General features: G+C 47.6%; 2 protein-coding genes across 10 annotated transcripts in view; both read left to right on the top strand.

Annotated features, from left to right (window-relative positions):
- Nucleotides 1-17479, top strand: part of DHDDS (dehydrodolichyl diphosphate synthase subunit) — a 35700-nt gene extending 18221 nt beyond the window's left edge. For 4 of the 9 annotated variants that reach the window (XM_069578925.1, XM_069578921.1, XM_069578924.1 and 1 more), the window contains 4 exons: nt 4966-5080; nt 6977-7084; nt 15314-15550; nt 16235-17479. In XM_069578925.1, coding sequence (XP_069435026.1) covers nt 4966-5080; nt 6977-7084; nt 15314-15550 — 460 coding nt within the window. In that variant the 3' untranslated portion in view covers nt 16235-17479. Of the gene's footprint in view, nt 1-4965; nt 5081-6976; nt 7085-15310 lie in introns of all 9 variants that reach the window. The other 5 variants (XM_069578923.1, XM_069578919.1, XM_069578918.1 and 2 more) reach the window with 2 other exon arrangements.
- HMGN2 (high mobility group nucleosomal binding domain 2) lies at nt 16606-22393 on the top strand. The gene is made up of 6 exons (XM_069578927.1): nt 16606-18955; nt 19985-20029; nt 20232-20261; nt 20590-20640; nt 21031-21126; nt 21527-22393. Exons 1-6 carry the CDS (start codon nt 18941-18943, stop codon nt 21560-21562), a joined length of 273 nt encoding a protein of 90 aa, XP_069435028.1. The 5' UTR covers nt 16606-18940; the 3' UTR covers nt 21563-22393.
- The last annotated feature ends 601 nt before the right edge of the window (nt 22394-22994 follow it).

The following is a 22994-nucleotide window of genomic DNA, read 5'->3' as shown; positions in this document are numbered from 1 at the left end:
TTTTTTTAAATTTTGGCCATACCACACAACGTGCAGAATATCAGTTCCCCAACCAGGGATTGAACCCTGCCCACAGCAGTAAAAGTGCTGAATCCTAACCACTAGACCACCAGGGGGGCTTCCCTGATAGCTCAGTTGGTAAAGAATCCGCTTGCAATGCAGGAGACCCCGGTTCGATTCCTGGGTTGGGAAGATCTGCTGGAGAAGGGATAGGCTACCCACTCCAGTATTCTTGGGCTTTCCTTGTGGCTCAGTTGGTAAAGAATCCTCCTGCAATGTGGGAGACCTGGGTTCGATCCCTGGTTCAGAAGATCCCCTGGAGAAGGGAAAGGCTACCCACTCCAGTATTCTGGCCTAGAGAATTCCATGGACTGTATAGTCCATGAAGTGAAGTGAAGTGAAGTCGCTCAGTTGTATCTGACTCTTTGCAACCCCATAGACTGCAGCCTGCCAGGCTCCTCTGTCCATGGGATTTTCCAGGCAGTAGTACTAGAGTGGATTGCCATTTCCTTCTCCAGGGGATCTTCCCAACCCAGGGCTCGAACCCGGGTCTCCCGCATTGTAGACAGACTCTTTACCGTCTGAGCCACCAGGGAAGTCCGTCAGACACAACTGAGCGACTTTCACTTTCAGACCACCAGGGAGTTCCCATGTTTCAAATTCTTGATGAGAGAATTAAAATTATGCTGTCAAGACAAGACTCGGGGACTTCCCTGGTGGTCCAGTGGTTAAGAATCCACCTGCCGATGCAGGGGACACAGGTTTGATCCCTGGTCAAGGAAGATCCCACATGCCCTGGGGCAGCTAAGCCCCCATGTCAAAACCACTGAGCCTCCGTGCCTCAGCTACTGAAGCCCACATGCCTAGAGCCCATCCTCGGCAACACCAGAAGCCACTGCAGCGAGACACCTGCACACCACAACTAGAGAGTGGCCCCCGCTTGCCACAACTAGAGAAAGCCCGTGAGCAGCAATGAAGACCCAGCACAGCCAGAAATAAATATTTTTTAAACAGGACAAGACTCAGATTATCAGGGAAATCTGAACCAGAACCCTTCCTATTGCCTAGACAAAGTGGATATTATTTCTCATATGATGGTATAGAAAATAAAGCTGTAGTTTGTAGAATGATGACTGAGAGATGGACTTACCCAAAGACACACAACTAGTAAGTGTAAATCCTTGTTCTGAACACTCAGCCCAGATAGCTCTGCTTTTTTTTTTTTTTTAATAATTTTTATTTATCTGTTTTTGGCTCTTTGTTGCTGCACAGGCTTATCTCTAGTTTTGGAGAGCAGGGGCTGCTCACTGTGGTGGCTTTTCTTGTGGAGCAGGGGCTTAGAGCACAGGCTCAGTAGTCGAGGCACATGGGCTTCGTTGCTCCACGGCATGTGGGATCTTCCCAGATCAGGGATCGAACCTGTGTCTCCTGCATTGGCAGCCAGATTCTTTACCCCTGGGCCACCAGGGAAGCCTTTCTGCCTTTTTTGACTACACTCCCAGAAGAATGTTCCCACCAAGAAATTCTGTCTTCTAACCTCTTCCCGAGATGCAACTCTTACCACTTGGAGATTCTAAATTCTGTCTCTTGGTGCTTGGTAGGATAGGTAAACAGCATTCCTAGAACCACCAGATACCAGTCTTGCAAATACCCTTTTTCATTGGACAGAAAAGTTTACCTTAAGATAAGTACTCCCAGTCCCCATTCTTCCTTCATTCCATCTCCTTTCTGAGTGTCTGTCTGCTGGGAAAAGTAGCTCTTATCAGATATAAGAGGGCCGATCATTTTGCTGTTTTTCATATCCTATGTGGATTTTTTGCAGTGTTTCACTGTCCATATGACTTAAATTTAAAGTTTTTATCTATAATAAATTCAAATAATAGCCAAAGTATATAAAGTAAAAAGAGATAGTCTTTCCTTCTTATCCAACCTTCCAGAAGTAATCACCGTTAATAGTATGGTGTATGCCTTTTTAGATTTTGTTTGCATGTATCTATGTTTATATGTATTCACAGGGGTGAGTGTTTCTGTGTGTATGTATGTGTTTTCCACACTATTTTTTTCTGAAACTTCCTTTTTTTCATTTAATGTTACATCTTAGACATCTTTCCAAATCAGTGCACTTAGGTTTATCTTTATTAAAAACAGTGGTATAGTATTTAATCAAATTGCAAGGTCCTAGTGTATATGCATTTTATTATTATTACTTTTTAATTTATTATTTATTCAGTTCAGTTCAGTCGCTCAGTTGTGTCCGACACTTTGCGACCCCATGAATTACAGCACACCAGGCCTCCCTGTCCATCACCAACTCCCGGAGTTCACTCAAACTCATGTCCATCGAGTCGGTGATGCCATCCAGCCATCTCATCCTCTGTTGTCCCCTTCTCCTCCTGCCCACAATCCCTCCCAGCATCAGAGTCTTTTCCAGTGAGTCAACTCTTTGCATGAGGTGGCCAAAATACTGGAGTTTCAGCTTTAGCATCATTCCTTCCAAAGAACACCCAGGACTGATCTTCTTTAGAATGGACTGGTTGGATCTCCTTGCATTCCAAGGGACTCTCAAGAGTCTTCTCCAACACCACAGTTCAAAAGCATCAATTCTTCGGTGCTCAGCTTTCTTCACAGTCCAACTCTCACATCCATACATGACCACTGGAAAAACCATAGCCTTGACTAGATGGACCTTTGTTGGCAAAGTAATGTCTCTGCTTTTGAATATGCTATCTAGGTTGGTCATAACTTTCCTTCCAAGGAGTAAGCATCTTTTCATTTCATGGCTGCAGTCACCATCTGCAGTGATTTTGGAGCCCAAAAAAATGAAGTCTGCCACTGTTTGCCCATCTATTTCCCATGAAGTGATGGGACCAGATGCCATGATCTTCGTTTTCTGAATTTGAGCTTTAAGCCAGCTTTTTCACTCTCCTCTTTCACTTTCATCAAAAGGCTTTTTAGTTCTTCTTCACTTTCTGCCATAAGGGTGGTGTCATCTGCATATCTGAGATTATTGATATTTCTCCTGGCAATCTTGATTCCAGCTTATGTTTCTTCCAGTCCAGTGTTTCTCATGATGTACTCTGCATATAAGTTAAATAAGTAGGGTGACAATATACAGCCTTGACGTACTCCTTTTCCTATTTGGAACCAGTCTGTTGTTCCACGTCCAGTTCTAACTCTTGCTTCCTAACTTGGATATAGGTTTCTCAAGAGGCAGGTTAGGGGGTCTGGTATTCCCATCTGTTTCAGGTTGGTGCAAAAGTAAAAAAAAAATTGCAGTTTTGCATTGGTGAACTTTGCTGTTTGATATTGGAATATATTCTCAAATAAATATGGTTATGTTATACATCATTTTAATGCACATTTCTAGCTTTATGTTTTTTTGCTAATGACATTACTTGCTGTTTATATTTATTTTAGACTATAGAAATGATGTTAGACAAAAAGCAAATTCAAGCAGTTTTTTTATTTGAGTTCAAAATGGGTCGTAAAGTAGCGGAGACAACTGGCAATGTCCACAGTGCATTTGGCCCAGGAAGTACTAACAAATGTATAGTGCAATAGTGGTGCAAAAAGTTTCACAAAGGAGACAAGAGCCTTGAAGACGAGGTGCTTAGTGGCGGCCACTGGAAGTTGACAACGACCAATTAAGAACAATCATCGAAGGTGATCCTCTTAAAACTACACAAGAAGTTGCTAAAGAACCCAGCATCAGCCATTCTATGGTAATTCAACATTTGAAGCAAGTTGGAAAGGTGAAAAAGCTGACTGAAAATAAAAAAAATTGTTTTGAAGTGTCATCTTCTCTTAATTCTGCCCAGCCACAACAAGCCATTTCTCAATCGGATTGTGACATGCAACAAAGAATGATTTTATATGACAGCCGGCGACAGCCAGCTCAGTGATTGGACCAAGCAGCGGCAGAGCACTTCCCAAAGGCAGACCTGCGCCAGAGAAAGGTCCTGGGCGCTGCTCGATGGTGTCTGGCCCACTGCAGCTTTCTGAGTCCCAGTGAGACCATTACCTCTGAGAAGCACGCTCAGCAAATCGATGGGACGCACCGATGACTATAACTCCTGCAACCAGCGCTGGTCCACAGAAAGAGACCATTTCTTCCCCATTTCTTCTCCACAGCCACGCCCGACCACATATCACACAACCAATGCTTCAAAAGTTGAACGACTTGGGCTACAAAGTTTTGCCTCATCCGCCATATTCACCTCACCTCTCACCAACCAATTGCTGCTTGTTCAAGCATCTCAACAACTTTTTGCAGGGAAAATGCTTTCCAAGAAATTTGTCGTATCCTGAAGCATGGATTTTTATGCTATAGGAATAAACAAACAAACTTATTTCTCATTGGCAAAAATATGTTGACTGTAATGGTTCCTATTTTGATTAATAAAAATGTGTTTGATCCTAGTTATAATGATTTAAAATTCACAGTCCAAAACTGCAATTACTTTTGTTCCAACCTACCATTTGGCTATGCTGGGTCTTAGGTGTGGCATGTGGGGTCTTTAGTTTTCGGCATGTAGCATCTAGTTCCCTGACCAGGGATTAAACCCGAGCCCCCTGAATTGAGAGCACGGAGTCTTAGTCACTGGACCACCTGGGAAGTCCCTGGTGTATGCATTTTTAAAGAAAAGATGTTTTACATGAAGGACAACACAGGCTCTGATGGGTATCTGTTTTAGGCCTGCAACTAAATTACTTTGGGCGAAATTTTCATCTGCTCTGAGCTTCAGTTTCCTTATCTATAAAGTAAGGATAGAAATATGTAGTTGTGAAAATTAAAATCATTCATTAATTTATCAAGCATTTATTGAGGGCCTTCTGCATGCCAGGTAGAAGTAATGTATTTGATGGTGTTCTACAAACTGGGAAGCTTTATGTAAGGAAGTTCATCGTGAGAGTAATTCAAGAAGAGATATGTGCTCATCTTTGTCTCTTCCCTACTCACCTTAGCGATGTCTCTGAGTCTCTGCTCGACAAGTGCCTCTATACCAACCACTCTCCTCACCCTGACATCTTGATACGGACTTCTGGGGAAGTGAGGCTCAGCGACTTCCTCCTCTGGCAGGTAGGTCATTGCCAACCACTATTCTGTTTGTGTCAGAACTGAAAACTGTGATTGCATCCACAGAGTAGATTGGAGGGGAAGCTAAAATCCAGAGTGCTGTCTCCAGGCTGTGCCTGGCAACATTTGTTATCCCTTCCTCAGCCTCCCCTGGCTTTGTGAGTCTGTGTGGTTCTTGCTGTCTGGAATGCCCAGAGGAAAAATCAAAGCCATCCTGCTGTAGTGGAAGCTTTCCTTGTGCCTCTGTTCAAGGAACTGGACTTCTGCCTTATGTCCTGAGCACAAGCTCCTGCCTTGGTAACCTGCCATGTAACCTGCACCTCTAGGCTAGAACCTTGCCTTGAATTTATTGATTTCTCTCTTTCAGAATAAAGAGCTGCATTTATGCAAGCACAGTCCACAAGGGATATAAACTATATGCAGACTCTTTCTTTGGGGCCTGCCATTGCCTCTCAGCTCAGTTATCCCAGTGTGGGTAGTTGTCTGAAAGCTCATATTCAAATAAGTTTGTCTTTGTTTGAGAATCTCCATCATCTATTCCCTTGGCCCCTGGGTAGCACTTGGATAGAGGAAATCTTGTTCGAGAGGCTGGAGGAAGAGACATGAGTTGGAAACAATTCACATGGTAAATTCCAGAAATTTTAATGGCCTGTAGTCTCAAAAGCAAACTAACAAGATTCAGCTACTGAAGATACTTTTAGTCTTTGGCTATACTGAAGAAGTGCAGCGTGCAGCTTATGGTCTTATGGCCCACTCTGTTGGTCAGATGATGTTGGAAGAATTTACTTCTGGGCACTGAGTTTTAAGAGGCTGGACTGGTAAACTAGAGGACTTAGCAGAAGAGGCCAACCAGAAGATGGCCAGGAATCTGAGACTCATGTCCTCTAAGGCATAAGTGAAGGATGATGGTCTGGAAAATAGTTTATTCTCTTGTGGGGGAAAAAAATGAGTTCCTCCTTGGTGCTGGGAATATGGCAGAGACCGAGTTAGAAATACTCCCTACTGTCTTAAAACTTATAGTTTGTTAGTAAGGACAAACTGAACAAGTCATTACAACCTTCAGAGCAGATAACAGGCAGCTGTCATCTAGCCTTCCAGTATGTGAAAAATGTCACTTTGGAAAAGAATGTTGTTCCAGAGAGAAGACCTGAGACCTTGGTAGGAGTTCCAGGGAAGGTGACACTGGTTTAGCTTAATGAGCTCTTTGACAGCTAACATATCCCCCTTTCGGCACTGAATTCCTTTCCACTAAAGGTATCAACAGTGACTATCAAGAATGTTCCAAAATCAGTAATGATTGTTAAAAGTTCACTCAGCTCTGTGCTTTGTGTATGTTATCTTGTTCAATTTTTACAGTACCTTATAATACAAGATACTCTTATATACCCAGAGAAGTTAAGTAACTTGCCTCAGGTCAAATAGATGGTAAATGGTGGAGCCAGAATTCAAAGCCAGGCAGTCTGGCCCCAGAGCCCATGCTCTTAACCATTGTACCATACTCTGCTACTTAAAAATAACAATGGCAGCTACCATTTATTCATTGCTAACTTTTATCAGACACTATGTCTCTCAGATGACCTCTGAGGGCCAAGAGCCAATAACATAATCCAGATGTTATTTCATAGTCCTAAAATTGGCTCTTAGAAAACTCCTGGTGGAAATGTTGATCTCGCCTCGCTTTAGTTCCGCCTTGCTACAGGCAGGTGATCTTACTACCTCAGATGACCCTTCCCCCATCAGTGAGTGAATCTGGGCTGGCAACAGCAGCTGCAGCTCAGGATGCCTGGGCCACCTCATCTCTGGACGTGATCAGCCTGCTCCTTCTTTGGAAGCTGACCAGGGATATGATCCAGTGACACGTTACTAAACCAAACTCTCTTCCTTCCCCACCTTTCCCAGACTTCCCACTCCTGCCTGGTGTTCCAGCCTGTTCTGTGGCCAGAATACACGTTTTGGAACCTCTGTGAGGCCATCCTGCAGTTCCAGATGAACCATAGCATGCTTCAGGTAAGAGTTCAGGACTGGCCTGACTGGATGGGATGGAAGAAAATGTTAGCATCAATTGACCCCCATGACTGCATATGTCAGGCACTTGCTAATGGCATGTTAATGATAATGATGAGCAGCTACCGCTTACTGAGTATTTACTGTGTCAGGCACTGTGAACACTGTATATGACTCTCATTTAATGTTCCCAAGAACCCAACGAGCTAGGTATTACTGGCCCCACTTGTGCAAATGAGTACATCAAAATTATTTAGTTAAGGATACAGAACCAATAAAAGACCGAACTGAGATTCAAGTTACAAGTCTTTAATCTCTTCACTGTGGAAACTCAGGAAAGCCTTCTCAGAGAGATTGGCCATTATGCACTGAAGGAATTAGCCTAACAAAAGATCGTAGAAGTGGAACTATGCAACATCCAAGACTCTTCCAGAGGGATTAAAAACAAAATAGCAGTGTCTTCCCATTGCGTAAAGCTGTGTTCTGCCAGGACTTGAAGTTCTGCTTTCAGTTTTGATCACTAGATCTTGAAACAGGTTTCATTAGGAGGGAGATTCACCTATATCTGATTAGGACTGTTCATCATAATGACGATGTGTATGGTGGTGGCAGCTACCTTATTGAGGGTCTGCTAAGGCACTTTGGTGTTTTCATCTGTTTTCTTATTTGGCCCTTCCAACAATCCAGCAGCTCTGGTGCCCTCATTGTTCAGATATGGAAACAGAGGGATACAGTAACTGTCTCAAAGTCACAGAATTTTAACCCCAAAGCTGGAGATGCTTCTAGAGTCTGGAGAGATAATGGCCAGGAGGAAATAAAGATATAAGTCAGGGCTTCTAAGTCCCCCTGGCATTGGCGACTCCTTGGAGAAACTGATGAAAGCCACAGACCATCCCCCTAGAAAAACTGCAAAGGTCACTCTAACACATGGCATTTTGCATAGAATTGCACGAATCACTGAAGCACATAAACTACTTCTGGAGGTTCACATAACTCGTGAAATCTCTCCATGAATCCCAAGTCCAGAACTCCTGGAATAAGTCACTGAGATTGTGTGCTTGATCATTTAGTCTGAGAATATGAGGAAACTGAAAGAGGAAGTTGAGTTCAATTGAAAGGAAAAACAGCAAAGTCTCAATTATCCACTGTCAGTGAGGAATGAATATGTTTTTCCACATGACCAAATCTCCCTTTAAGAACTAAACCTTCTTTATCTCTTTTTGATAGATAACTTTCTGAAACATGTCTTGTGTGTAATTCATTGACACCTACTGTGTATTAGGCACTTGCTAATAATTATGATGATCAGAATAATCACATTCTACTGATGCTGATAGTGATAGTAGTGACTCCCATCTTGAAGCACTTCATTGTGCAGGATGGCCTTGAAAGATGGGATTCTTTCTCTAAGCTAGATGGTCTGCAAATACTTGACTTTGGGATTTCTTGTGTATGGTCAGTGGATAATTTTGACCGCATTCCTTCTTCCCTTCTCTTCCTGTTTCCAGTTTTAAATGAGCTACAGGTAAGAAAACCAGTCAACCAAGCTTGTTAGAATTATGTCTGTAAAGAAAGAGTAAACTGGCCTTTCATGAAGCCCAGAGGATCTTGATGCACGAGCTTTTGTGTATGGCTATTCTTGTCTCTGGGCTTCCCTGGTGCTCAGACGGTAAAGAATCTACCTGCAACGTGGGAGACCTGCGTTCAGTCCCTGGGTTGGGAAGATCCCTGGAGAAGGGAAGGGCTGCCCACTCCAGTATTCTGGCCTGGAGAATTCCATGGACAGAGGAGCCTGGTGGGCTACAGTCCGTGGGGTAACAAAGAATCAAACACGACTGGCTTTCACTTTCACATTATTGTCTCTAATTAGGAAGCTCAGAAGTCTTTTAGTAATTCAGATTTCTCAGATACTTTCCCACATGGCTACCAGAGGAATTACCTCAAGTTTCACTCATTCTGTTCAGTTCAATCCAGTTCAGTCGCTCAGTTATGTCCGACTCTTTGTGACCCCATGAAACACAGCATGCCAGGCCTCCCTGGAGTTTACTCAAACTCATGTCCATTGAGTCGGTGATGCCATCCAGCCATCTCATCCTCTGTTGTCCCCTTCTTCTCCCACTTTCAACCTTTCCCAGCATCAGGGTCTTTTCAGAATCAGCTCTTCGCATCAGATGGCTAAAGTAAATGTCTCATTCTATGAATGTCTATTACTGAGTACCTGGTCTGAGTCAGGCACTACATTAGTATTCCACACAAGAGATTTAAGCAGTTAATTGGCCAGACAAGATCCCTACCTTCATGGAGATTATATTTTTACTTGAGGAGACAGATAATAAGTAAACAAATATATGCAATAAGGCAGTGGAGAAACAGAGTGTTGTCCTAGAAAGGAATGAAGCAAGCAAGAGGTGCCGAGTGGAGCAGTCAAGGAAGGTCTTGATAAGCCGTGATATTAAAGATGAGAAGTAGCCAGACATGTAAAAATCTAAGGGAGAAGAATTATTCTCTGTAGAGGGAGCAAGACGTGGAAGGATGCTACAGTTATATAGTTTAGGTCTTAGAAGAACGAAGAGGCCAGCATGCACGAAGAAGGGTGTGAGATGAAGCTGGGTGGGAGTCAGGCCTCTGATCATTCACGGCCTTGTAGGCTATGGTGACACATATGAAGACTTCCGTTGAGTGGGAATGGCAGGATCTAATTTACATTTTGTATAAGTCACTCAAGATTTTCACAGGGCAGGAGTCAGAGACCAAATTCCTACAGTTGTCCAGGTGGGAGGATGTGGCCTCGAGGTGGGGTGGCGGCTGCAGAGAAGGGGAGGTCTAAGTGGACTGAGATGGAGGAAAAGCAAACATTAAAACAGAAACAAATGAAACTAAGTTGATAATACAACCTTCAGAGACAGGGATTATTTCAAGTTACCTGAACATAGTTCTCTGATTATACATCTTCAGCGGTATATATTCTAAGAATAATACAAACTGGAAAGCAAACTTAAACATTACTTAAGAGGTTTATCAGTGGTAATGTTAATAATGTAATTCTGAAATTCTTTCATGCCTCTTGTAGGAGAAAACCAATGAGCATGAATATTAATATTACTAGGAAGCGAAACATTTAGGTTTTGGCCTGGGCAGTTGGGTGGATGGTTCTGCTGTTTTCTAGAATGGGGTGGAACATGTTTAAGGACAACCGTTAAGAGTTTCATTTGGTACCTAAGAATCATAATTCCAGACATTTACTGAGTTCTTACCACATGTCAGGCATCCTTTTACTTGATTCTACGTAGTTCTATAAGGTATATATTACTCTTAATTGCCTCCATTTTTTGAGAGAGGAGACCAAAGTAATAACAGATATTGACTGTCCTGAACTGTTTCTCAGCAGACCCCATGGGGGTTTTGGCCAGATTTCCTCTGCCCAGGAGCATTCATACTCTGTTTCTAGAAATCTTAGCACCTCAGCAGAAGCACTAGCAGTATAGTCCAGACTGGACAACATCCTGGCCAGGATGCTGTCAGAAGAGAGCTGATCTTTCTGATATCTCCCTTGTATGTGTTCTGTATCCGCACCAAACTGGACTGTTCAGTTCCTTGTTCTCATCCTCTTTGGTTTTCTGCCTCCACATCTGTGTTCTTACCCCATCTCCCAAATTCTTATTGTTCAGTTTGAGCTCCTCTGTCTCTAAGCCCAGCCCAGTATGTCCTGATGTCCTGCAGGAAGCCAGGATAGGGAGCTGGGTTCTTGACCTAGCTCACTGGGATGAGGGCAGTTGCTGGATGCTAATGGAAGCAGGGACTCAGCTACAAACAGTTGGAGGCTAGATCTTGGTATCTGAAGGGATCATGAAAGTTTCCAGGTGGTCACCCTTCATCTTTGAGAATGGGGGCTAGCAAAGGGAAGCAATCTTGACGATGACACAGTAGGACAGAGAAAATCAGGGAGGGGAAGGGGTGGGCAGCAGTACAGGCCACTGATCCTGTTACAAGCTGCATGGGTGGTAGGTCCCCGGGGGCCTTTCCTCAGAGATGAGGAGTAACAGTGTGGTCCACCTGACCAGTAATGATGCAGAGGGAGAAGGCACAGGTTCCCACTAAACTTCCTTTGATGCATCTGTCAGAGGTTAAACACTAGGCTGCATCAATCAACGATTTTATTTCTAGTACTCTAAAGGTAGTCACTGTCTTCTCCTCAAGAGAAGTTAGAAAACTTCAGCTGTCATCTCAGACATTCCTGACTTTGAATCATGGTGCTGCCTACTGGCTATGTGACTGACTAGGCAATTACTTAACCCTTCAGAGAATCACTTTTCTCATCTGTAAAATGAGAGAAGTAATGATAATACCTGCCTCACAAGTTTGTGATCAGCCTTCAGTGAACTAATACACCAAACTGATACACCAAACTAATACACCAGAACTGAGTGCAGTGCTGGAACAGAGTTCATTTTCAGAGACTGGTGGTCAGTATAGTTCACCATGTGTGTCTCTGGGCTCTCCATTAGACTTCATCTGTCTCCAGAAAATCCACAGACACTTAGCACCCTGCTCATCCTGTCTCAAGGACAATTCCCTTGGCACAGAGACTCTGGGTGCTCGTCAGAATATCATGTTTCCAGCAGGGGTGCTGTCTCAGCCCTCCGAAATGCATCCCCCTTGCTACCGACCTGGGGAGATGGGGACTCAGGAGAGGACTTGTTATTAGCTGGTGAATGTTTTGAAGCCCAAGACCTGTATCCTCTTTCTATGCCCTAGTGAGGTCAGCGGACCTGAGGATTTACATACTGTGGAGGGGCCATTACATCTGGTTCCCTGATTCTGCTGAGGACAGAACAAGAGCAGAGTCTTAATGCCCAGGAGAGGTTTATATTGATAGTTTAGAGCCCCATTTCTCAAAATGAGCTCCATGAAGACCTTACACCACAGAAGGTCTGTATAAGAAGTATCTACGGTAATTATGAATGCCCTCCCCCAGTTGCCCCTTATACAGGGAGAGTAGACAGTATGGTCAGGGAGAGAGAAATAGACCATTAGGACTTCCATTAGCCTAGATTTCCAGAGGCTGAGTACCTGAGAAGAACTTAGAACACCTTTGAGGCAGGGTGGCAGGTCCAGACCATCTGGTTGCACAGAGGCATCCAGATGCAGGCCACTGGTTCCCCACTCCGCCCCTAGAGAGTACAGCTTATCCAGAGGCACGCAACATGCGTCCTGTAGGTCTTTCGAGAAGTCACCTTAGTGGGAACCAAGGAAACTCTTAACTCACTGTGTGGCTTAGGCCAGGTCCCTCCCTAGCTGGGTGTCATTATCTGTACAGGAGAAGTATAGAGCCGATGGGCTTTCCGCTCTCCCCTGACTCTGTCATCCTAACAGTGAATTGCTGATTCCTGGCAAATTAGGGGCCAGACTCTGCCCGACTGCCACCTCCCTGCTCAGCACTCAGGCTCGGGCTGCTATTTGGAAAAAGCCAGAGCAATTCTAACCAGCTCCGCGTCTCCTGCCTCTGTGGCTGGCTGCCCTCGTCCTTTCTGTTTGGCTAGAACTTTGCCTACCTAGTCACAAACAGTGGTGACAGAAGAAGAGCTACCTGTTAATAGCCAGGCACCAGATTGGGCATTCATTATCTCCTTTTTCTTCAAACCACCCAATGAGATGGATGTTATCATCCTCATTTTGCAGATGAAGAAATAGGCTCAGTGAGGTGAGGACATTCTTTGAACAGAAACTTCTCAAACCCCAATGTTCCAGGCAGACTCACTAGCCTAATCACCCTCTCTGATTTCATGAGTCTGCCCATTATTCCCTTGCCTAATATTCTCCTCCCCCATACACTCTACCTTTATCTGACTCTTCCCCATTGGTTAAATGGAGAAGGCAGTGGCACCCGACTCCAGTACTCTTGCCTGGAAAATCCCATGGACTGAGGACCCTGGTAGGCTGCAGTCCATGGGGTCACTAAGAGTTGGACACAACAGAGCGACTTCACTTTCACTTTTCACTTTCATGCATTGGAGAAGGAAATGGCAACCCACTCCAGTGTTCTTGCCCAGAGAATCCCAGGGACGGGGGAGCCTGGTGGGCTGCCGCCTCTGGGGTTGCACAGGGTCGGACATGACTGAAGCGACTTAGCAGCAGCAGCACTGGTTAAAGCTCATCTGGATCTGCCTGCCCATGAGATTCCACTGCCCCTTGACCTTCATCAGTCAGTTTCTTTCCTCTGAATTACTCAGCCCTTTCCCTTACCTTCCTGATGACCCTTACCACATTCCACCAGTACTGTGGCATTTGGGTATATCTCTGTGTTCTCAGCCTGTGAGCACATGGATTGTGGTGACTATATCCTGTGCATTTCTGAACCCCCAAAAAGGTCCCACATACGGGACCCAGGGTCCCCCCTGACCAAGGCCAGGAAGAAGCCCTTCTAGCGTGATGGAGACACTTAAGTAGCAACTTCTCAAACTTGTTTAGCCTTCATAGCACCACACGTGAGTTTGCTATCATAGCAGAAGAGTGCCCTTGACTGCCTTGGATCATTTAAGAGCCTAGAGGGGGTATTTTCTAGATTTTTCATTTCTCACCTTTGTGGTGGTGGTGGGGTTTTAGTTGCTGAGTCATGTCTGAATCTTTTGCGACCCCATGGACTATAGCCCTCCAGACTCCTCTGTCCATGGGATTTCCAAGGCAATAATAGTGGAGTAGGTTGCCATTTCCTCCTCCAGGAGATCTTCCCAACCCAGGGATTGAACCCACATCTTCTGTGTCTCCTGCATTGGCAGATGGGTTCTTTACCATTGTGCCTTATTCATGCAATAAATCTTTATTGTTGAGAAGATGCTAGAAAATCACTTCCCTACTCTGAATCTCCATGTCTGTCTCCAGCAGATAGAAAGTCCCTTCCTAGCTTTATTGTGAGGGTCAAGTGAGACAACAGATGAAGCACTTGTGTGTGTGTAAGATATCCCTTAAAGGAGGAACACAGAGCAGTCCAGCTGTTCACAGGCTGAGTAGGACAGACAGGTACCCAAATACCACAGTACAAGGCAGAATGTGCTGGAGGGGGCACCAAAGGTATAGGGTGCCAAGCTGGCAGCAGGATGGGAGTTTCTCCAACATGGAATAGGACTGGCAGGAGGAACTCTGAGGCTAAGGTTCTGAAGCCTGTTAGCAAGAGCAGAGAGCATCAATAAGGCACAGCACGGCCTTGGTTCTGCTCCAAAAGGATTTTCGCCTCCTGTGCCAGGAACATCCTCCATGGCCTCCTGGGGGCATACGGTCAGTCTGTTGAACAGGTACAGGGTGCCCCAAGTGCCAGAAAGAAAGAGCCACAGTCTTTTTCCTCTAGGAGTTCATGGTTTGTCTGAAGACACAGTATGAGAAGTGCTGCCAAGGAATGTAGTCACTTCCCTCGTGTCAGAACTGGTTCCAGGAGCCCGAGGGCTCTACTGAGCCTTCAGCGGCTCCTTTTCTAACAGAAATGGTGGACTGTGGTCCTAATGCCTATTCTAGAGGCAGAATGCAGTAAGTGGCTTAGGAAAGCTGAACCTGCTTCTCAGAATGTTCACAGGAGGGTCATTTGCTGAGCAGGTGAGCCTCTCACATGAGAGGCAGTTCTGGATCCATACCCTGAAAGGTAACTTAGAAAGTTGGGAAGATAACACCCTCAGAGTGCCTGGGGAACCAAAAGAAATGACCCAATGGATATGCCCCAGGCAGGAATAGAACCTTCCTTGCATCAGAGAATAGGCAATAATAACTTGTAAAATTGCTATTTCTGTTTGAGAGCCTCCTAATATGCTGGAGGGGTTTTGCATATATTATCTCTAATCCTTAAAACCATTCTTCAAGATAGGCACAACCCCTACTTTACAGATGAAGAAATGAGGTTAGGAGAGGATTTGTCCAAAGCCACAAAGCTAGGTGGTGGGAGAACCAGAAGTCAGACCCACCTTTGCTGGTTCCCTTCCAAGTGCACACCTGAGAAGAATTTCGAGCAATACAGAAGCTCCCACCCCAAAGAGACCAACATGGAGCCAGAACTGGCAGCGCCCTGCCTGTACAACGCGGACACCACCCATTGCATACCTACTCCCAGATCTTTCCAAATGTGGTCCAAACTCCCCACTGTTCCACTTAACTTGGCCAGTCCTGTGCCCAGTCCCCACCTCCTCCATTCCAATTCCACCCAAGCCTAAAAATGATTTCCCCACCCCAATCCCCGCTTTTCTCTAGCAGAAGGCCCGAGACGTGTATGCAGAGGAGCGGAAGAGGCAGCAGCTGGAGAGGGACCAGGCTGCAGTGACAGAGCAGCTGCTGCAGGAGGGGCTCCCGGCCAGTGGGGACCCCCAGCTCCGACGGACACGCTTGCACAAACTCTCAGCCAGACGGGAAGAGCGGGTCCAGGGCTTCCTGCAAGCCTTGGAACTCAAGCGGGCTGACTGGCTGGCACATCTGGGCACTGCATCAACCTGAGTGAGGCTGGCCTCCTGCCACTTTGCCCTACCCTTGGCCTCCAGGGCCCCACTCCCCTTTCTTTTCTTGGCGAAAGGCATCTCCCTCCTGATGATGAATTGTGTTCCTTGGCTTAGCAAGGGACCCCCAGAGGCTAGGTCTGCGGCCAAATATCTGTGGGCAGCCTGGGACAGTGCCGCTGGGGAGAGGGGTGGGGGCGTGTCTCAAGGACACTGAGCCCAGCTGTGGTCACAGTGGTTTGGGGAGCAGTGGGCCCCAGCTCTTCTGTCTTTGCCACCTCTACCTGGACTCCTAGGTGCGTTTTGTTTTTCTACCAGCACATCCTTCAACACACAAAATTTGGGGGAAGAGGTCTCCCCCAAACCTTAGCCCTTTACCCATCTATCTTAGCCATCACAAAAGATGTGGCCCCACCGTGGATTTGCTGGCAAAGAGCTAATAGGTGGCCAGCGTGATTTAGGCAAAGGGGAGGGAGAGACAGAAAATTTGCCCATCTGCTGCTCCTCCCCCTTGGCTCTCCACCTGGGATTTGCTATTGAATCTTTACCCCCTCCCACCACACTGGGCTGATTGCTCACTGAAAGGCTCAGCGCCCCCAATGGTGCGAGGAAGCCAGGCGGGTGATTACAATCCAATTACCTATTGTCGACTCAGCCCACACAAGCTTTTCTCCTCCTCTTGCAGGGCATGGGGCCAGGCTCCACTCCCCAGTGAGACGGGCCCCCTCCATTGCCACAGGGTAACAGAAGAGCCTGTAGGCCCTGGTGAGTCTAATCTAGCACAGGCCGCCTCCCATGGATCACATGAGGACCAAGAGCACAGAAACCAGCCCGTCTCCCAACTGACTGCCTCCTGCCCTCAGCATCTCGGACTCTGCTTCCCACCTCCACAGCCTTTGAGGCTTTTCTCAGCTTTTGACCTGGCCCCCTAAGTAGGCCGTGAGATGATTTAGTCTCAGCATAGCAGAGTCTCAGCTTGTGAGGGCCAAGGTTGCCCAGCAGGGAGAAGAGGGCCGAGTCAAGGGCTGTGTCCTTTCCCTTACCTCTCCCTGCCAGGCCTGGCTGCAGAGCTGCTGAGAGGATTAGTGCCTTTGAAGAGCTGTCTGTCTGAGCAACTCCGTGCTTCAGGTGCCCCACAGCAGCACCAGCGGGTAATACCAACCAAACGCTGTGTCTTCCCATTTTACTTTCTGCAAACTATTTCCCCAGCACCTCCCTCTAGGGGAGAGGTGGGGTCTTGCAAGCAGTGCTAAGAGCATATTCTTTAAAACCCCTAACTTCCTTGTATTCCAGTCCCCTCCCCTTTCTGTGCCTGGATACCTGGCACAAGAGACCCCTTGGCCATCATCCCTGCTCCCAGAATTAGGCATGAATGCCAGACACTGCGACGGAGAAGCCAATCAGTGCACCCTTTGGCAAGTCCCCCACACACACCTGGCACTCCCCACTACCAATGCCTGGCACAGGGTTCCCAGAGAGCAGGTGCTGTACATTTTCCAGCTTTACAATGAGGCTGTTGACAGCCTTAATTAGGGAGGCATGAATTATGCGGCTATAACGGCAGAGCCCTACAATTAAGGCGGGAAAGAGGGGCTGGAGGCAGCAAACGGAATCAGCCCTATGAGCATGGTGGTTGACTCCTTTCTGGGTCTGACTTTCCCTAACGTGATCAGGGGTACCGCAGAGGTGATTAATGGGCAGGTATCTTTCTGGCCTGAGGGCCTGTATTCTGGGAGAGGTACACGGGGTGGGGGAGGGGCGAGGAGTGGCTGCCTCGGGAGGCACGAGAGGGGTGAAAAGCAGCTGAGGGATCACGGATGTCCTGAACCGGGCTGCAAATAGTTGATACGAAGTCACTGTGATTGCTTTCGACCGGTATGATTTGTACAAACCAGCTCAATCCTTGCCTCAAGAAACTCGGTGCGACCTATTTAAATGTCCTCTCACCTGTGAGCCAACCCCCCCCGCCCCCCCGCAACTTGAGGATATTTATCGTGTTGTGTTCTCTTGGGTGTCAAATAGAATTTTAAAAATTCTTAGAGGTAAAACTTGTTGGCGTACAGTGCAACAGAAGACCGTGTTTTGCTGCAGCAATTGTCCACCTCCCTCAGGTGCACTCGGCCACTTCCAGGATCCCTAGCTTTGGGGGCAGAGAGGGGAAGCCACTGAACAGGGGTTTGCCATCGCAACACCTGTTCCTCTACTTGTTTCCTAATCCCTGGACGCTTTCCTCCACCCTCCTTTTCATCGCGCAAGTGAAAGGAAGCCAGCCTGCCAGTGTGGAAGGAGGGATTTCGCCAGCTGCGTTTGCAGCGCCCAGGCTTGGTGGCCGCGTCGGGTGGGGGCAGCTGAGCTTGATGTCTCCGAAGCGGGTGGAGCTTAGGGGGAGGGGAATGCTAGTAGGCCGCCTTGGCGGCCACTCTCCATCATTCGGTGGCGAGGTTCTGAGGTCCGGGAATACAAGGACCTAAGGGAGCCCAGCCGCCCGACAGGCTTCGGGGGGCGGTGAAGGGGTGGGGGCTCCGTTGGTATTTGGGGAGGCGGCTGAGCAACGGGTGCTGAAAGGACAGCTCCTACCTGCCCCACTGCACCCGAAAGGCACCTCTACGCATAAAGTCTCCCCACTGGATCCTCTACCCCACCTCGAGAGGTCTGCCTTCCAGGTGAGGTGCACGAAAGGCTTCCTCTGAGTGGCAGCTTGGAAGGATGCACGTCCGGCTGCGCCAAGCTGGCTTCCCGGCTGTTTCCCCACTTCAGGCGTCAGCCTCGGCCCTGGGAACTGCAGCCCGTGCCTCTAAGCCGCGCGCTTCCTCCCGCCTCCGGCGGAGAAGGGCAGTGCGGCCAGGCCTAGCAAACCCCTCTTCTGGGGCCCCCAGCGGGAACAGGAAGGAAAGCGGCTGAGATGCGCCCTAAGTGTCGCACGGCTTGGAGAAGTGGGTAGCTCGGTTGCATAAGGTGGAAGGAACTTGGTAGTTTGCAAAAGCCAAGCTCTTGGCGGGAGCCGAAACCCAGAGCCCGCCGACTCACACCATAACCACCACCCCTCGCCCCTCATTTACTGCCTGCGACGCGCGCCTCCCCCACTGCGCCCCCACCCCCTCGGCGCGCCAGCGTCTCGCGCACCCTACCCCCCCATACCCCCCTCCTCACTCCCTCCAGAGGAGGTGAGTTTAAACCCCGCCCACGTGACCCCAGCTGGGCCAATGAGCGGCGGCGGGAGGTGAAATCCGGTTCTAACCGGTCCGGGGCTCCCAGCGCTATAAAAACTTTATAAACCCCCCGGAGCCCGAGCAGTGTGAAGAAGAGGCGAGAGCGACCCCTGGATCGACTTAAAGCCCGCGCCCCACTGCATCCCCGTGTCCAGCGCCTACGTCCCACCGCCGCAGCCACCATGCCCAAGAGAAAGGTACGTGGCGCGAGGGCCCCAGGCGCTGGGCCGCCGCCGCCGCCACTACCACCACCGTCAGTGCTGCTCCGCCGCTCTCCTCGGCTCCGGGGCGCGCGAGCCGGCTGCGATGCTGGAGCAGGCTCAGCCGCCCGGCGCAGCGTCTCGAGGCGGTGTCAGGCGGCCCCAGGCTACCCTGCGCGGTTCGTCTGCCCGCGGGCGCCAGAGGCCATATTGGAGGAGCGGCGGCCGGGGCGGGAGGAGCCATGTTGGCGGCTGTTTATCCCGCTCCCCTCGGGCTCGACGTGCCCGCCCCGCGCCCCCTCCCCCCATGGCTAAGCTCTCCCTCCCTCCTCCCGTCCCTTCCCCGCGGGCGGGCAATTCAAACCCAAAAGGGCGGGAAGGCGGCGTTCTGGGTTGGCGGGCGGGGGGAACGCGCTGCCGCCAAAAAACCGCCGCCGTGAGGGGGCGGGACCCTCCCTCCTGGGGCGGGGCTTCGGTGAGGCCCCGCCTCCACCCGCGCACCGCCCACGGCCCCAGCGCACGAGACTCGGCCCCGGTGCGCGTCGCTGCCGCCCACGGGTTCCCCCGCTCGGCTGCGTGCGCCTGCCGTCTCCCGCCCTCGACGGCTGCCATGGCAACGGCGCTCGGGCCCCGCCCCCGGAGGGGTTTGTTTGCTCCCTGTGCAGCTGTTGCTTCTGCCTGGCGCGGCGGCGCGGGCCGCACTTCGCGCGCCTCGCTCCAGGTTTCCTCGCTTTTCCCAAGGCTGATTGGGGCTTGTACGCTCGCTGTCTCAGCGCGATTCGAGCCTGCTCGTGCGTGCAGCTTGACACAAAAGGTCATTCCTAGAGCTTTCTAAGCACTTGGAGGATTTGCAGAGGAGCTGGAGATGCTACAAACTGACCATTTGTATGTCCTGGAAAAAGTTGTGTACAGGATTCCCATTGATCCCCCCCATCCCCGGGACTTAAAAGTTTACTGAATCATTAAGAATTGCTTCAGAAGCTGCAACTTTCTTAGGTTTTGCTTGTTTGTTTTTTTTCTTTTTAGGCTGAAGGGGATGCTAAAGGAGATAAAGCCAAGGTGAAGGACGAAGTAAGTCTTTCTGCCTTTGGAATCTCACAAAGCTTTGGGCTCCTTCAGTGGAGCCCAAATCATATCCGTTGTCCTGAATTTACCTCAATAAGCTCTCTTTAGTCCCTGGAGTCCAGAACAACTTAGCTCCAAAACTTGTGTTTTTCAGTAGTTCGACTGCCCTATTTGTAATTTTCTTTTTTTTCTTTTTTTTTTTAAATAGCCACAGAGAAGATCTGCAAGGTTATCTGCTGTAAGTGTGTCTGCCTCTAAACTTTCACGTTATTCCCTGAAACTAAAAAGCACTGGAAAACTTCCCTTTACTTCCCATGAGTTACAGTTAGTCTCTTGCCCATTGTAGTTTGCTCGCTGTGAAATTGTGTTGATTGTAGCCAAAGTGGGACACTTCTGAGTGTTGCTTGAGTGGGTTTCTGAAGATAAGTTCTAATACAAAGCCCACTGCAGACTTTACAAAGTTGGAGAAACTTCTGTGCCAGTGATTCTGTGGTTTGGTTGTGGGTTGTTTTCTTTGGTCTATTGTACTAATGTTTTCTACTTTCCTTCTCTCCCCCAAATAAAAGAAACCTGCTCCTCCAAAGCCAGAGCCCAAGCCTAAAAAGGCCCCTGCAAAGGTGAGCAAGATGGTGAGACAGACAATGCCTATAGGATCTATGCAAAAGTCTGAATAGTTGTCTCATGTTGCTGACAGGGAGACCTGCTATAAACAAATTCTTTTGTTGACACAAAGTTGAGACTTGACAGAGTTACTAGGGCTGGTCCTTAACCAAAACCTCTGTCTTCAGTTTACAGCAAATTCTGCACTTGGGTATTAAAACACCCAAGTGTTTAAGCTGTTTTATTCTGTTATTTGCACCTGAAAGATTTTGTATATTGAAGACCACAGTTGGTTTTGTTTCTCTATGGGGGAGGTGTTTGTCTTATAGTTGATAAAGCAGACTGTATCCTGGTGATATAAAATGAGGAGAAACAGCTTTTTCTTTCCCCCTCCCTCCCCTTTTTAGAAGGGAGAGAAGGTACCCAAAGGGAAAAAGGGGAAAGCCGATGCTGGCAAGGACGGGAATAACCCTGCAGAAAACGGAGACGCCAAAACAGACCAGGTACAGCTGCTGTTTCCACTCTCTTTAGGTCTGCCCTTTGAGTTACTGATCCCAAAAGCTTTCATGGCCTTTTTCTTGCATCTGCATCACTCCCCAGTGTCCCTTTTAATCCAGTTTGCTTGTGGTTTTTCCCCCCTGTGAATTTAATCTGGATTCCTGAAGTCTCTGCCATCCAGTATATGGAGCTCTGATTAGAGAGCCTTGTCCTTGGCTTAAGCGTCACACTCCTGCTACACTATGGTTCTCAAGCGGGGAGTAACCTCAGACCTTATCATGCTGATGTGTCCCCATCCCTAGTTTCACAGTAAGATCCAGAGGGGAAGTGACTTAGTAAAGTTACCTACTAAGTCATTTTAAAAAGAAATACTGAGTCTCTAAGGTGGTTTCTGTTTTCTTCCAGGCACAGAAAGCTGAAGGTGCTGGAGATGCCAAGTGAAGTGTGTGCATTTTTGATAACTGTGTACTTCTGGTGACTGTACAGTTTGAAATACTATTTTTTATCAAGTTTTATAAAAATGCAGAATTTTGTTTTACTTTTTTTTTTTAAGCTATGTTGTTAGCACACAGAACACTTCATTGTTGTTTTTTGGGGGAAGGGCACATCACTAACAGAATGTCTCAGAAGCTGAATTGACGTGGGGGGAAAATACCTTTCCTGTCTAGTTTTGAGAGACTTCCTCTTGGTTCCCAGGAAGGAGGGATTCCTTGATGTTGACACACATTAGCCACCTTGGCACAAACGCCTTGTGGTGTGGGAAAACTAAAATTTAGTTTTTATGTCCTCTTCTCCCTCTCCACCTCAGCACAGACTTGACTCCACTAAACCCAGAGACCTGTTGGAACCTGAACCCCGTGCCCCCCCAAAATTGATGACCAGTATGTCAGGCAATCTGGACTTTCTAGTGTCACCGTTGAGATGGCGTCCTTCAAAAGAGCAGCAGTTCCTTTTTTAGACTGTGGCTCCTCAGAGTGATACTTCTGCCATTTTCATTTCCATTTCCTGAAAGTCAGGGTCGGCTTGTGAAAAGTTGTTAAACAACATGCTAAATGTGAAATGTCAACCCTCACTCTAAACTTTCCCTGTTCAGAGCATCACATGAAGATTTCATTGGGTTTTTATAGTGGCTTTCTGATTTTGGTAGTCCATTGAAAAAGGGAGTTTGAAAGTTGTATACTGTTAACGATTGTCTGCCCATGTCCTGCCTGAAATACCATGATTGTTTATGAAAAGTATCTTTAATAAAGCTGGATACAGTTTGGCTTGGAATGCTGCTTTTAATCTTTCCCCAGGAGTGGGGGAGCCTGGTTTCTCCCAAGTCTCTTGGGACAGGATGCATTCTGGTGTGAGGTGTAGACGCTCCATGTGCAGTCGATCTTTATGGTCCATCTGTAGAGCACAGTGCTGCGTGGAGTTGGGAAAGTTCCCAGGAGCAGACTGCTGGCGAGGCTGGGAGCAGAGAAGTGGTTTCTGTACTTGGTTATACCTGAAGTGTATTTTTAAATGCAGGTATCCGGTAGGTCTGAGGTTTTGGCCTGGTAGGTGACAGTAAAAGAGCCTTTCCACTTCACTCGCATTTAAGGTCTCTATAAAGTTAGCAAATTAATAGATACAGCTATATATTTCTTAAGTGAGAAGGAAGTGCTTTTGTGTCTACACAGTTGGCCATAGGATGTGTAAGGCAGATGGCACCCTGCTCTTGAGAAGTGATTATAAATTCTTGTCCTTGCTGGTGAAGTATTCTAGCTCCACAAACAAAGATGTTAGTGGGGACTTTACTCATTGCTTTAGTTTGAAAACCCTTCAGAGAAACCCTTTCTTTTAGGAAAATAGCAAGAACTCATCTGTTAGGAAATCAAACTTGTAGTAA

The sequence above is a fragment of the Ovis canadensis genome, chromosome 2 (genome assembly GCF_042477335.2).
Source record: "Ovis canadensis isolate MfBH-ARS-UI-01 breed Bighorn chromosome 2, ARS-UI_OviCan_v2, whole genome shotgun sequence".
Lineage (NCBI taxonomy): Eukaryota > Metazoa > Chordata > Mammalia > Artiodactyla > Bovidae > Ovis > Ovis canadensis.
Note: the sequence above shows the minus strand (reverse complement) of the source record. Positions and strands in the feature narration are given on the sequence as shown.

Excerpts from the sequence above, each read along its gene's own strand:
- HMGN2 (XM_069578927.1), top strand. Across the intron at positions 20,030-20,231 it reads AAGCCAAGGTGAAGGACGAA|CCACAGAGAAGATCTGCAAG; the intron begins GTAAGTCTTTCT and ends TTTTTTAAATAG. Across the intron at positions 20,641-21,030 it reads CTAAAAAGGCCCCTGCAAAG|AAGGGAGAGAAGGTACCCAA; the intron begins GTGAGCAAGATG and ends TCCCCTTTTTAG.